The following is a 14,479-nucleotide window of genomic DNA, read 5'->3' as shown; positions in this document are numbered from 1 at the left end:
GATGTACAACCGCTACGTCCCACCGAAGAAGAGCACGGAGACGCCAAAGTCATTCGAACCGTCACCGCTTCCTCCGCCAACGCCCCCGGCACCAGAGCCATCCACGCGTGAAACCGGCAAAACGGTATCTGCCGCCGAAGGCGCAACCGCCATTTCATATTCGCGATACGTTCCGTCAAAAAAGTCGAAACCTCAAACCTCGTTGGGGGGCGTGGCCCCGACAGACAACTATGGCCTGTCTCCGGCAACCAAGCGCAAGCATGAAGTTTCAGTCGAGGCCGAGGAAGAAACCCCCGTAAAAACAAAGAAGTCCAGGAAATCCGACGATCTAGCAGCCGCAAGCGATTCGGAAGTAGCTACACCTAAGGAGTCTAAGAAGGAGAAGAAGAGCAAGAGCTCGAAGCAGCAAGAGTCTGTGGCTGTAAACGAGCCGGCAGACGAGACTCTCAGCAGCGCAATGGATACCCGCGAAGACGAAGAAACCACAGGGGAGGACACCAGATCAAAAGAGACAGAATCCGAGGAGAAGAAGAAGAAAAAGAAGAAGCGGGCGTCTGACGTCTCAAACGTCGACACCGCGGCCGAGGAGGATGGCGCAGACGAGAAGAAGAAGGAAAAGAGAGTCAAGTCAAAGAAAAAGAAGGAGGCCGAAGACGAAGACGACGATACAACCTCGCGGCATAAGGCCGTTCTCGCCAAGGCGACCAAGTACTTGAAGAAGGCAACGGAACTCGCCCAAGATGAAGCAGCTGAGAAAATGGACGTGGACGAGGAAAATGCCGAGACAGAAGTCGTGGAAGAGCACGGCTTGGAACCTCTGCCACAACCCGAGCCCACCGCCCTCGACACCTCCAAACCCACCTACGAAACCCTGCCACCCTGGCTCGCCGCCCCGATCCGCGTAGCCCCAGACACCCGGACGCCGTTTACAGAGATTGGCATCAACCCGAAAGCAGCACAGATCCTGGAGTCGAAGGGCTTCAAGGATGCCTTTGCCGTTCAGACCGCTGCCATCCCGTTGCTTCTCCCGTCTTGCAAGCACCGCCAGGGTGATCTCCTTGTTGCAGCAGCGACTGGCTCTGGTAAAACGCTGGCGTATGCGCTTCCCATCGTTCGAGATATCAGTCAAGGCACCGTGACAAGGCTGCGAGCTCTCGTTGTCTTGCCGACGCGTGAACTGGTCAAGCAGGCTCAAGAGGTGTTTGAGCTTTGCGCCAGTGCATTTGACGGTCGCGAACAAAAGAGAGTGCGCATCGGTATTTCTATCGGTAGTCAGCAGTTGAAGCATGAGCAGACAAGCTTGGTCGAGAGGGAGGAAAAGTACGATCCCGAGGGATACCACGCCGCGAACCAGCGCGAGCTGGAGGCATGGAAGGATGTCGAGGAGCTGGGAGCCGAGTCCAAGGACGATGATCCAAAACTTGTTGCGGGTTCGCTTCCGGACCATGTGGTGGACTACGCCTCTAAAGTCGATGTCCTGATCTGCACTCCGGGCAGACTCGTTGAGCATATCAACCTCACCCCTGGCTTCTCGCTAGACTACGTGCGCTGGATGGTCGTCGATGAAGCCGACAAGCTTCTTGCGCAAAGTTTCCAGGGCTGGCTGGACGTCGTCATGCCCAAGCTTCGCACCAACAAGTTCAGCGCTCGCGACTTTCCCGACTCTAACCTGAGCGGTGTGCGCAAAGTCGTGCTCAGTGCTACGCTCACGCGGGACCTGACTTTGCTGGGCGGTCTCCAGCTGCGTCGACCACAGCTAATCGTGCTGGAGGGCGACAAGGCGGACGGCACCGCGCCAATCGCGGAGCATACTCTGCCAACTCTCCTCAAGGAGGCTGCTATTAGGGTTCACGATGCCAACCTTAAGCCGCTCTACCTCATCGACCTGCTTCTTGAAGGCCACCTCCTGTCCGAAGCCGTCTCCAAGACAAAATCCGCCACCCCGGCTGAGGTGGACGACGACACGTCCTCGTCTGACGGTTCCTCGGATACTTCTTCCTCGGCCAGCTCCGACTCGGACTCGGATTCAGACACAAGCTCAGACTCGGACTCGGATTCCGACTCCGACTCGGACGCCAGCTCAGAAGCCGCCACCAAAGCAACAACACCCGCCACCCCCTTCACAACAACGGTCCTCGTCTTCACCAAATCAAACGAATCCGCCCTCCGTCTCTCTCGTCTCATCTCCCTCCTTCACCCTTCCTTGGCCCCCACCATCGCGACCCTTACGTCGACGCAAAAGACCTCGGACCGCCGCCGCGCCCTCCGCGCCTTTGCCGCCCGCCGCCTCCGCCTGCTCGTGGCCTCCGACCTTGTCGCCCGCGGTATCGATCTGCCGTTGCTCGACAACGTTGTCAACTACGACCTCCCCGCCAGCGCCGCCGGTTACGTTCACCGAGTCGGTCGTACTGCGCGTGCAGGCCGAGCCGGAGCCGCCTGGACCCTCGTTGAGGACGGCGAGAGTGGTTGGTTCTGGGGTAAGATCGCCAAGCCGAGCAGCGGCATCAGACGCACCGCCAAGGTGGAGCGTCTGCGCATCGGAGATCCGGACAGCGGCGGTTTCGGGGACGAGAGGGTGCAGAAGTATGAGGAGGCACTGGAGAAGCTGGGCAAGGAGGCCGGTGAGGCCAGAAGGCAGAGGTAGCCGTGTTTGTAGTAGTGTCTTGAATAACAATACCAATTTCAAAGCGTTAAGAAAGCGCAATCGAAACCTTATATTACCCCATTCCCGATCTTCAACGGGCATCACCTGGTGGCATCCCGGCCGGGCCTGTTATCTTAGTAAAGGAACGCAAACCCGCTTTCATTATTCTGTTGTGCCCGCGTCTTTACACCACCACCAACAATAGAGCCTAATGGGCTAGATTCTCTCGGTCCCTCCCAAAAGGCCTCGTTCATCTTAACATCATGCAAACAAGAACACCGTTGTCACTCAACGCCTCTCAAAATCGACTCATTCGAGCGCTCTCTAGTATTATCGCCGAGACGATTAGGTTCTAGTATCGCATGGCCCTTGCTAGCATAGTTCTATGAATCTCTTCTAAATAACTGCAAATATCCTTCTCTATTATTACTCTTCGAAAGAAATTCATATTGTGAGAAGCATCAAGACACTTGAGCCCAATACCACTTGGAAATTCCCGCCGCTGCAAAGCTCGCAGTTATCGCATTGGCGCCCATCCGGGATCCATAAACCGTCCAAATTTCCGAAGCAATCGTCCTCGACGGAAAGGAAACACCTTATGGCCTTTTCTTGTCCGCTTCTACATGCCTCGAACAGTGGTTCGGAGCCATAGTGGTCGCTGGTATACACATTCGGTGGGTTCCTGGCGGACAGCAGTTCCGCCACTTCGTGATGCCCACGGCGCGCAGACGCAAGGAGCGGCGCTCGACCGCCGTCTCTTCCGCCAGTATTGCATCTAGAATTCCGAAGAATCACCTTGACGGCTTCGAGGTTCCCATGCCTTGGCGCAGCATGCAAAGGTGTCTGTCTATCCATGATTGTCCACAGCCGTGATACCGGGCCCCTTATTGAGAAGGAGTCCAACTACCTCAGTATGGCCGTTGTTTGAAGCAGAATCAATGGGCGTCCATCCGTCATCATTTTCAACCGTGATATCGGCCCCCCGTTCAAGAAGCAGCTTAACTACCTCAGTATGGCCGTTTTTTGAAGCACAGTTAAGCGGTGTCCATCCTTCATTGCTTGCGACAGTAACATTAGCCCCCTTGTCGAGGAGTAGCCGAACCACCTCAGTGTGGCCGTTATCAGAGGCTGAATGAAGTAGTGTCCACCCGTTCTTGTCTACAGCCGTGATATCAGCCCCGTTGTCGAGAAGCATTCTGGCTGCCTCCGTATGTCCCATGGCTGAGGCCAGAGAAAGTGGCGTAAGTCCGTCCTTGTTTACAACTGTCATATCAGCCCCGTTATCAAGCAGCAGTCTAGCTACCGCAACGTGGCCCATAGCAGAGGCTATAGCGAGTGGTGTAAATTCGTCCTTGTTTACAACCGTCATATCGGCCCCGTTACCCACAAGTAGTCTGGCCACCTCAATGTGTCCCATGGCCGAGGCCAAAGAGAGTGGTGTAAATCCGTCCTTGTTTACGACTGCCATATCGGCCCGGTTATCCAGAAGCAGCCTAGCTACGTCAACTTGTCCCCTGTATGAGGCCAAAGAGAGTGGTGTACGTCCGTTATTGTCTACAACGGTCATATCGGCCCCGTTATCCAGAAGTAATCTAGCTACCTCAACTTGCCCATCAGCTGAGGCCACCAAGAGTGGTGATAGCCCAATCTTATTCACAGCTGCAGTACTAGCCCCGTTTTCGAGGAGCAGTTTAACTACCTCAATTTCTCTAGCAGCTGAGGCCAGCAAGAGTGGTGTAGATCCGTCCTCGTCTGTGACTGTGATATCAGCCCCGCTATCCAGAAGCAGTTTAACGACTTCAACTTGTCCAGCCATTGAGGCAAGCAAGATTGGTGCAAGTCCGACATTGTTTGCGACTCTCATATCAGCCCCGTTATCTAGAAGCAGTTTAACTACCTCGGCTTTTCCATTGCCTGAGGATAGCGAGAGTGGTGTATATCCTCGATTGCTTACAACTGCGATATCGGCCCCGTTATCTAGAAGCAGTTTAACGACCTCAACTCTCCCCTCAGCTGCGGCCAACAAGAGTGGTGTTAACCCCTCATTATTTGAGACTGTGATATCAGCCCCGTTATCGAGAAGCAGTTTGACGACCTCAACTTGACCCTTAGCTACGGCCAGCAAGAGTGATGTAAACCCCTCGTTGTTTGCAACTGTGATATCAGCCCCTTTGTCAAGAAGCAGTTTAACTACCTCAACTTTTCCATCGGCTGATGCCAACAAGAGTGGTGTAAACCCGTTGTTTGCGGCAGTGATATCGGCTCCATTATCGAGAAGAAGTCTAATCGTCTCGACGTGCCCCATAGTTGAGGCCAGCAAGAGTGGATCGGGCTCGTTCTTGTCTACAGTTACAACATCGGCCCCATTATCGAGAAGCAGTCTAGCTGTCTCGACATGCCCCATAGCCGAGGCCAGCGAGAGTGGTTTAAGCCCGACATTGTTTGCGGCTCTCATATCGGCCCCGTTATCGAGAAGAAGTTTAACCACGTCAACGTGCCCCATGGCTGAGGCTAGAGCGAGTGGCGTAAATCCCTTTTCATCTGCAATCGTGATGTCGGCCTCGTTGTTGAGAAGCAGTCTAGCTGTCTCGAGGTGTCCCATAACCGAGGCCGAGTGGACTGGCGTCCATCCAATGTCGTTCGCAATTGCAGTATCGGCGCCCGCGTTCAGTAACACCTCCAGCAATGCCGTGTTTCCATGGTCGGCAGCAATATCTAGTGCCGTTCTGCCCAAATTCGCCTTTTCGTTCACGGGGTGCTGGCACTCATATATGAGATGCTTCACGAGCCCTACGAAGCCAAGTTGGGAGGCGTATTGCAGAGGGTTGCCAAATGCTTCATTCGTCCTTCCCATTTCTTGCTTGGATCCTCCATTGTGCGTGTCAAACCACCTGCTCCATGCGTTCCAACAGGGATTTGAAAGATCAAATAGGGTGTTCATGAGCACAGCCAGCGCTCGATCGCCTTCCTCACTCGTGAGAGCATGTTGGTACCATGAACCTGCCGCATAGTCCCGGAATGACTTCTCAACGCCGCCCGCCTCTTTCTTTGTAGCATCTTCCCAAACTCGTCGATAGTTGACATATCGAAGGCAGAGTTTGGCGAGTTCGGTGCTTTGTAGTGCTTCGCTTGAGGACCGCAGGCTCTCATTTGCAAACAAGTGTGCTGACTGTGCTTGGATATTGCAGAGAAAATACTGCTTGACGGAAAAGTGAGTTAGATGTACCGTCCACAGCCCTGCATCCTGTTCTGACGACGTGCTTCTAATCTCCAAGAGGGAACCACAGGGGCCTCGAATCTCACTGTCGATGTAGTCGTCACTAATGGAGTCGGGCAGCTCCTCGACGGGGAGGTCGTCACACCGCTCGTTAATCAGCACGGCTTCCGTAATCTCGCAGATGGTCAGTGGCCTAAGAGCGAATGCGGCCCAACGTAGCAAGGAGTATGCACGGCTCCTTTCCTGGTTAGGGAGCCGGGATATCCTCTCCCAGTTTCGCTCGTAGAAATAGTCAAGCCCGGGAGGTGTTTCGTTAATGGCATCCTCGAGTTGTTGCTTATTCTTCCAACTGCGCAATGAGTCCTCGTGCAGTTTGATCCAAAGGAACTGGCCATTACAGCGGTCTGCCATCCTTTGAGAGACGCCGCCTCTTGTCGCCTCGTCCATTTTGGGCAACTTCCGGTCGACGATGCTCTTGGAGTACAGCGTAACATCGGATCGAACGTCTTCAGGTGTGATGGTAAGTTCAAAGCAGCCCTCCGAGCCGCACATGCCGCTTCGAATTTCAGGCTCGTCTCGACTGACAACCAGAATTCGGGTAGTGGTATCGGCAACCGCACGCATCACAGCGCCAAGGAACTCGTGGACAGATTTGTTGCCATACCGGCTCTTCCCTATCCAGGTGCATTCATCTAGCCCATCTAAGACGAAGATGCACCCCGGTACGGCCTGGACAATCTCCCTGAATAGGTTGACAACATTTGCTCGCGTCGCGACCTGCTCTTGCTGGTCCAACCATCTGTCGCGAACCAATTCGAATGCAACCTGGTTACCAAAAACAATCTGGTCTACCCAAGACCGAACCGCCGCAAAGGGGTCATCGCGGCTCTCGAATTCAGATGACAAGAAGAAATGAGCCACAGGCGTCCGGAGTGTGGCCCGGAGATGCTCGACGACCCTGGCACATAATACAGTCTTGCCAAGTCCCGCGGGTCCGTTAATCCACATCGATTTAACCGTGTCTGCCGTGATGATGTCCTGGGAACGCCAGTCAAGGAAAGCAGGCCGGTCCAGGATCCAATCGCATGTACTTTCAAGCCTTTCCTGTATGGATTTAAGATAGATATCGTTTGGAGAATTGCAGCCCAACCAGGCATGCAGTTTTCGTCGCGTCTCGGCTGCAATTGTTAGTGTTGGGGCCGAAAGCTGGTAGACAGGATGTCTTCACCTTTCCTCTCTTCTTCCATTCTACCCAGGATTTCTCGAAGCTCCGGGATCCCAGCCCCCATTCTGATTGGGCCATCTATAGAATTCAATTAGATCAGACCCAGGCATAGAAAGTGAAGTCGGAAACAGGAGCAATGAGCTCTTTGGTGAACTTGCGGGTGCTGCACGTACCAAGTGCGTTGCCCTGCGCGTCATCGGGAGGAACCAGATTGTGTAGGCACTGCACTAAGTCTCCAAATCGTTCAACCTGGGCCATTCGTCTTCCTTTGCCCCTCAATGACCAAACAATCTTATGCCTCTTCGACTCTGATAAGGCACCCTGGTAAGGCTGGGCATGGCTCGTGAAGTAGGATGTGTTTTTGGCAGACTTGGGCTCTACCAGAACAAGGGGTTTGGAGACGGCGTCTGCATCGCCAAGAATCTCCTGGATAAGGGACAAAAGTTCCTTCGTCATTGACAGTGTCTGCACATCTTTGAGAGCGGCGTGGTGGTTGTCGCATAGCTCTCCCTGCCCCAACCCGATGGCGCAACCCCATCGTTTGAAGCGGATCTTTTCGGCGTCAAACTGAGCGGACAGAGAACGCGAGTCTTGGTTAAAGTCCCTGTAGGAATCTACTTTTTCCATGATTTCTAGACAGGAGCTGAAGAGGCCCACGAGCCCCAGGACTCCAGCCGCTAGTCCGGCCGGCTCCATAGCTGCTTGTTGAAGATTGCATGAACAGGTGAACAGGCCGCTTTGGCAGTGGAGGGGCACACTTCTCATATTTTGGACAACTTCCCCGCCCGCAGCACGATACTTGGAGCCGCATGACATTCATTCGCAGCCCCGTTGTTTGGTTGGTGGAACGATAGAGATCCTAGTGCTGCTGCAGCATCAATTGGGCTGAGGGTGGGGGCGGGGGCATTCCCTTGTACACCCTGAATGCCATGGCATTTCCGAGAACTTCGTAGTGACGAAGACAAATGCTTAGTTCCCCTACTCGGATTACTTCGAGAGCTAGCCAGTGTGAGAGGTTCATTCTCCCTCTCCCGACTAGCGACAGACAAGATGGGTTTTGTTTTATTTCATCTCCCCTCTCCACTTTCTGTGCTTCGAGGAGCAGAGCCTATGTGACTACTATGAGGGAAGACATCTACTCCAATACTCACTGCGTTAATACCGGGGGTAACACATACATAAAGTTCATGAATATTCACGACATTTCAACAGTAGCTAGTCGCCAGCATGTTTCGGGTTTGAAAGAATTGGTATCTCTGGAATTAACTAAAAAAAGGTTCTTGCTTTCGGTTCTTGCAAACGTACATAATCGGGCGGTCTATCGAAGGAAGTTTTTATGACGATGATTATCTTACAGTTGAGGCAGGTGTTTTTTAGCGCGGCATGTCGTGTCTCTCGATCGAACCCAAAGGAGAAAATAATAAAAGGGACTAGAGAAGAATACAGTTCGGTCTCGATCGGTCGGTCGGGTCATTTCGTAACGTGAGGTAGAAAGAAAAGAACACGCTCAGTTGATGGGGTAAAACAAGATGTGCCCTCCCTTTCCCTTCTTTACCTCAAAAGAGAGGAAAGGTGGGCAGATCATAAAGATGGGGGGTTTTTTTAATGGCCAAGAGACCACGGGGGGCGGCCCCAGGCCCCTTTTTTCTTATTTCCCTATTTTCTCAGTCTTTGCGGTTTTCCTCCTCATTGACTCTCTCCGCAGGCCGGCTGTCGGTCGACACCGGTCGCTCAACGGGAGACAGGCCACCGACACTGGCCGCCAGGATACCGGGCATGCCCAAGGCGGCCTTCATCGGCGAGCCGTTATGTCGGCTGGAAGACCTGGAGCCGCTGCGGCTGCGCGCCCTCTCGCGGTACTCGCGGGGCTTCATGATCACCTCGCTGATCTGGCTGATCCTTCCTCCCTTGATGCGCTTCAGGAAGGCGAGGTCGTCCCTGATCTCCATCAGGGCGTCTTTGACGCCGCCCAGGTGCTCTGCGTCGTCCTCTTCCGTCTTCTTCTTGCGCTTCCACTTGGGGATCTTGGACCAGACCCATGCGAAGGGCCGGACGACCGCCACGAAGAATGCGTCGGGGACAAGACGGATGAGGACACCGACGGGGATCGACAGAAGGCCGAGCACGATGGAGATTCCCCATTGGGGTCCGTTGAGGCGTTCGACCTTGAAGGCGGCGCCGCCGACGAAGACAATGAGAACCTGGCCGCCAGCCATGATGGCCATCATGAGGGCGAAGAGCTTGTTCTTGGTAATTCCCTCGAAGATGTTCAGCTTGTTGTCGATGCGTCTGCTGTTGATAAGCTTGAAGATCTGCATGAAGACGAAGACGTTGAAAACAAGAGTCTTCTGTTGCCCTGTGGGGTAGTGCAGGAAGCTTGGGCCGACGAAATGCAGAATGAGAGTTACAATGAGTTGGTAGATGGATTGGCCGATGATCATCTTCCACATTGGCGTGTTGATCAGGGCGGCCGTCTTGGCCTCGGGCGCCCGGTGAAGCATGCTGTCGGTGGGAGGGTCGGTGGCAAGGGCGAGGGCGGCAAAGGTATCCATGATGAGGTTGACCCACAACAGCTGGACAGCGTTCAGTACCGGTTCTTGCGATTCGCTGCCCACTGCCGTGACGAAGGTGAGAATGACGGCGGTGATGTTAACCGTGATCTGAAACTGCAAGAACTTCTTGACGGCATCGTTGATGGCGCGACCCCAAGCCATGGCCTTGACAATGGACGAAAAGTTATCGTCCATCAGGATAATATCGGAAGCCTCCTTGGCGACCTCGGTTCCAGTGATGCCCATGGAGAAACCAACGTCGGCAGACTTAAGAGCGGGCGCGTCGTTTGTGCCGTCTCCGGTGACGGCGACAACCTCGCCCAGGCTTCTTAGCGCCTTCACCAGAATCTTCTTGTCCTCGGGGCTGGAACGCGCCAGAACGCAAAGATCCTTGACAATAGTAAGTCGCTCGCGGTCGCTCATGCGGCGGAACTCGATTCCCTCCATGACCTTGCCGTTCTCAGTCAAGATACCGCAATCCTTTGCAATAGCCCTCGCCGTCTCGACGTTGTCGCCGGTAACCATCTTGACGGACACGGAAGCGATACGACAGTCGTTTACGGCCTTCGGGACACCAGCTCGGACGGGGTCCTGGATACCCACAACGCCCACCCACGTCAGGTTCTTGAAGATGCCGGAGAATTCGATGCTCTGGGAGCCTTCCTCCTTGCGGGCGTTCTCGGGCGGCCATTGCTCGAAGTCTCGGTAGGCGAGGGCAATCGTGCGTAGTGAGCGACGGGCATAGTCTGTGATGGTGCGTCGAATGATATCTTGCTGCTCGGATGCCAGTGAGGCGGTGGCGGGCGGCTTCGTTGGGTCGGCGATAGCGTTGGAGCATTGGCCCAGGAGGATTTCAGGGGCTCCCTTAACGAAGAATCGGTACTTGTTGTTCGGCAGGCGCACAACAGCGCCCATGGCCTTGCGCTTGGAGTTAAAGGGGAAGAGCTGCTGGATGGGAAGGTTATCGCGTTCAATGGCAATCTGTTCGAGAGCAAAGCATCGGCGGGCCCAGTCGAGCAGGGCAGTTTCCGTCTTCGTGCCTACGAATACCTGCTTTCCGTTCTCCTCCGTCTCGAACGCCGTCGTGTTCATGGCCACGGACTGTTTGACGAGATCCTTGAATTCCGAGTCGATTGATGATGAGAGCTTGGACATGGAGACCTCTGTGGCCGGTGTGCTTTGAGACTTCTTGTCGTCTCCAGTGACCTGAATATGAGATTCTTGCTCAACTGGCTCGGCCTCGCCGGACTGATCTTCCTTCTCGCCAAAACGAAAGTTGCCTGTGCCCAAGGTACCAGCCACGACCGTCATGACGTTTTCTGTCAGCGTACCAGTCTTGTCGGAGCAGATGACGGTCGCATTGCCCATGGTCTCGCAGGATTGCAGGTGACGGACGAGGTTGTTCTCCTTTGTCATCCGCTTGGTGGCGTATGCCAGGGCAAGAGTAACTGCCAGGGGTAGACCTTCGGGGACCGCAACAACGATAATTGTGATGGAAGTGATGAGAATTTGCAGAAATCTCTGACCCTTCTGCTCTGGAGTATCCCTGTTTTGGGGAAGATGAGCCAGGAACTCGATCGTGAGAACACCAAGGAGTAGCAAACCGGCACCGCTGCCGAGCTTCGCAATGTAACCTAAAAGATTAGTTAGTGAGAGTCTTGACAAACACCACAGTAAACCTACCCGCAAGAATATTCAGCTTGAGCTGCAGAGGAGTCATGCCGGGATCATCGCGGAGGGACATCATGGTCTTGCCGTGGCTAGAGTTCACGCCAACCGCAGTGACCAAGAATGTGCCAACGCCGTCCAGGACTCTCGCTCCAGAAATGATAAAAGGGTCAAGCTTCTTGGGGTTCACCTCGTCCTCGTGCAACGCCTTCATGACGGCATCCGCGGGCACCTTTTTGATGAGATCCGACTCTCCGGTCGCAGAAGACTCGTCACAGCTGACGTTGTGGCCATCGATGAAGACACCATCCACCGGAATGATGTCTCCCTGCTCGAGGAGCATCACATCGCCGACCAGAATTTCGTGGACCGAGAGGTTGGATGGCTTCCCTGACCGAATTACCTTCACGACACGGTCCTCCTTTTTTTCGTTGAGCTTCCGGAACTGGCGCTCTTTTTGCCAGTCATTGATGGAACCGACAACCACGACAATCGTAATGGCCACAATAATGGCCACACCTTCAACCCATTCGAGCTTGGCCGTGTCGTCGCCCTCGTGTGTCGCTCCAAAGGTCTGGTACAGTCCTAATGCCAGCGAAATGACAGCTGCCACACTCAGCAGAATCAAAACCTTGTCCTTCATCGCAATCCATGCGAGCTGGAGCAGCGACAGCGACTTCCTCTCGGGCAGGATATTTTGTCCAAACACCCTCTTGCGGTCGTCGAAGCCCTTGCCGCTATCTCCGTGCTGAACCGCATCCTGCTGCAGTGCATCCGTCGACAGGGGTCCTGAAGGTGACTGGAGCTTCTTCCCGGCGGCGACCGCCTCGTCAAAGCTGATTTTGCCATCGAGGCGGGATTCGTCCAAACTTAGACCCGCGCGCCTGTCCGTCCGCAACCCCTTCTCCAAGCCAGCTAGACCGCCAACGGCGACAAACGCGTCCAAGCTTTTTGGGTTAATAAGCTTCGAGACCTGGCCAGGCGCAAAAGCAAACGGGTTGTTGTCGATATTGAAGGCCGATTCCTCGCCGGGATTCGGTGCCAGGGGGTCGCCATTGTCGCCGAAGCCTTTGGGAGAGCCCGAAAGCTGGGCGGTCGGCGATCCCTTGTCGGTACCGTCGTTCGTTTTGGATTTGGCCAATGTCGTGTTATTTGAGTCCCACGACTGCGACCGCGATTTCCTCGTGGGCACTGATAACGTATTGTTCACTTCATCGCCGTTATCTGAGGACGGTGACGATGTTGTGTTGTGGTCGTTTCCTGTAAGTCGACGCGGTGGTTAGTTGGTCCATCAACATGCGACTTTTTTTTTCTCTCTCTCTCTTTCTGACCGGTCCAGGGAGGTGGAATGCAGCATGGCGTCATACCTTGATCGTTTTCGTTCACGGCTGAGGTATCCAATGTGATGGTTGGAGCTCGTGACCGCGTATGCGGCGAGGGTTGCCTCGCCATGATGCTGCCTGGTGCTGATTATTCGTGTGATTCTGCCTCGTCGCCGCCTTCTGCGAGGTGGTTTGGAAGGGTGAAGAGCTACGAGGTGGAATGGGAAAAAACAAAAACAATCCGCCTAGGGGTCTTTTTTTTTTAGGGTGGGATGTGCAGCAGTGATTGGCAGCTGTTTTCGGGGAGGAAGGGAGGGGAGTATGTGAAAGGAAAGCCACAGATGAGGTTTGCCAACAAAGGGCGTGATGCAGGGACCCAATGGGGCGGAGATGAATGATTGGCGAGTGGCAATCAGTACAACGATCTGTCCGGACCGAATGATCGTCTCCCGGAGGGGGCGGTGTAGGTTGGAAAGGGAGAGGTCGAACAATGGATTGAGGGAGCTTGGTTGAGCTGGCCAGTGGCTGTTTCGTGGTGGAGGATTGGTGCCAGCAGTGCCGTGTGTTTCGATGCGATGCGATGCGATGCTGGCGACGGACGGGGCTTGGTATGAATGGGATTCCGGAGAAGACGACCCGCTAGACACAGCTTCTATGGCGTCGTATTATCCATCCACGGGAGGCTGTGTGAGGGTTGGGTTTTTCCTTGGACCGTTGAGGTGTCGGTGGGCAAGGTCGACAAGGTACGGCGGTGAAAATAAAGTTGGGCGACAAGACGTCGAGGATGGGCCGGGGTCGGTTGGGCAAGGGCGGATCTTTGAGAAACCTGCCTGCCACTGTTGTTGACGCCGATGAGGGTGGTCTGCAAGATGCAGATGCGCGCCGCGGTCACGATGGGCCGTGAGTGACGTGGGTGAGTATACGTCCCGTCTCTGGGGGGGGAGTGAGCAGTTTGGTGTTGGTGATGGTCAAGACAATGCACAACGATCGAGACGGAGCCCAAATGTCACTTGCCGATGATACTAGCTAGTATGGCTTGCAGGTCGGAGAGGAGATGGGGTAAAGAGACATGCCACACCTAAAATGGATTTGGAAGAGCGAAAAGAGACAGAGGTAGCGAGAGACAGGCAAAAATGGCGCGCTGTAAGGAACTGGCTTAGTCTTCAGCTCTCATCATGCACTCACTCATTCATTCACTTTGGCAGACGAGTGCCACGGCTCGCTTGGAGCTACCTAGGGTCTAGGCTGGAGAAGACTCAGCGTACCAAGAACCGGACAGGAGATAGGGAGAGAGAGAGAGAAAAACACAGCCACGATGGCTTGGCCAAACCTGTGCCAGAGCCAAGGAAATCCAGGATGCCAAGAGGTCGCTCACGCCTTGTACGTAAAGCTGCAGAGCAGAGCAGCGGCGGGTGATGGGTGGTCATCTCAGCAAGCGTCCCGTCCGGCTTCTCACGGGGTGATGGAACGGACAATCAGGGTAATTGCACGGGGCGGTATCCAGGACGAGAAGCTCATTGGCGATCAAATGGAGGCTAGGTAGCACGGGCGGATGGGGGTGGACGCGCCAAGCCATGTCTTTGAGTTGAGATGGAATTACTTTTAATCTGAGAAATAAAAGCATTCAAACGGGAGGCAGATATGGCATGGGTCTGGCTCTCTCACCCGCGCGAAGCTACGTACGGTACGTACGGTACGGGTGGATGGATGCCACCTTACCTTGCTCGCCATAGCTGATTATCAGAAAAACAACCCACATGTATCCCTTGGCGGACACTTCGCAGTCACAGGTACCTATTAGGTGCCCCCGTTGGCCTTACCACGGGCCCGGTGTTCGCTTCACCGGTGGGA

The 14,479-nt window shown here is 54.5% G+C and overlaps 3 protein-coding genes across 3 annotated transcripts; 1 reads left to right on the top strand and 2 right to left on the bottom strand.

Moving 5' to 3' along the window:
* Position 1: 1 nt before the first annotated feature.
* On the top strand, positions 2 to 2,644 carry EsH8_II_000312 (P-loop containing nucleoside triphosphate hydrolase protein; the record flags this gene model as incomplete). Its single annotated transcript, XM_083263610.1, has 1 exon — positions 2 to 2,644. The coding sequence occupies one exon, from the start codon at positions 2 to 4 to the stop codon at positions 2,642 to 2,644; it is 2,643 nt and encodes an 880-aa protein (XP_083120932.1).
* An 847-nt stretch (positions 2,645 to 3,491) lies between these two features.
* EsH8_II_000311 (uncharacterized protein) lies at positions 3,492 to 7,782 on the bottom strand (the record flags this gene model as incomplete). Its single annotated transcript, XM_083263609.1, has 3 exons — positions 3,492 to 7,039; positions 7,090 to 7,164; positions 7,260 to 7,782. The coding sequence occupies 3 exons, from the start codon at positions 7,780 to 7,782 to the stop codon at positions 3,492 to 3,494; spliced, it is 4,146 nt and encodes a 1,381-aa protein (XP_083120931.1).
* Positions 7,783 to 8,750: 968 nt separating this feature from the next.
* Positions 8,751 to 12,758, bottom strand: EsH8_II_000310 (cation-translocating P-type ATPase; the record flags this gene model as incomplete). Its single annotated transcript, XM_083263608.1, has 3 exons — positions 8,751 to 11,272; positions 11,322 to 12,566; positions 12,674 to 12,758. 3 exons carry the CDS (start codon positions 12,756 to 12,758, stop codon positions 8,751 to 8,753), a joined length of 3,852 nt encoding a protein of 1,283 aa, XP_083120930.1.
* Positions 12,759 to 14,479: the final 1,721 nt, after the last annotated feature.

Source organism: Colletotrichum jinshuiense, chromosome 2 (genome assembly GCF_051148585.1).
Source record: "Colletotrichum jinshuiense chromosome 2, complete sequence".
In the NCBI taxonomy this organism is placed as follows: Eukaryota; Fungi; Ascomycota; class Sordariomycetes; order Glomerellales; family Glomerellaceae; genus Colletotrichum; species Colletotrichum jinshuiense.
Note: the sequence above shows the minus strand (reverse complement) of the source record. Positions and strands in the feature narration are given on the sequence as shown.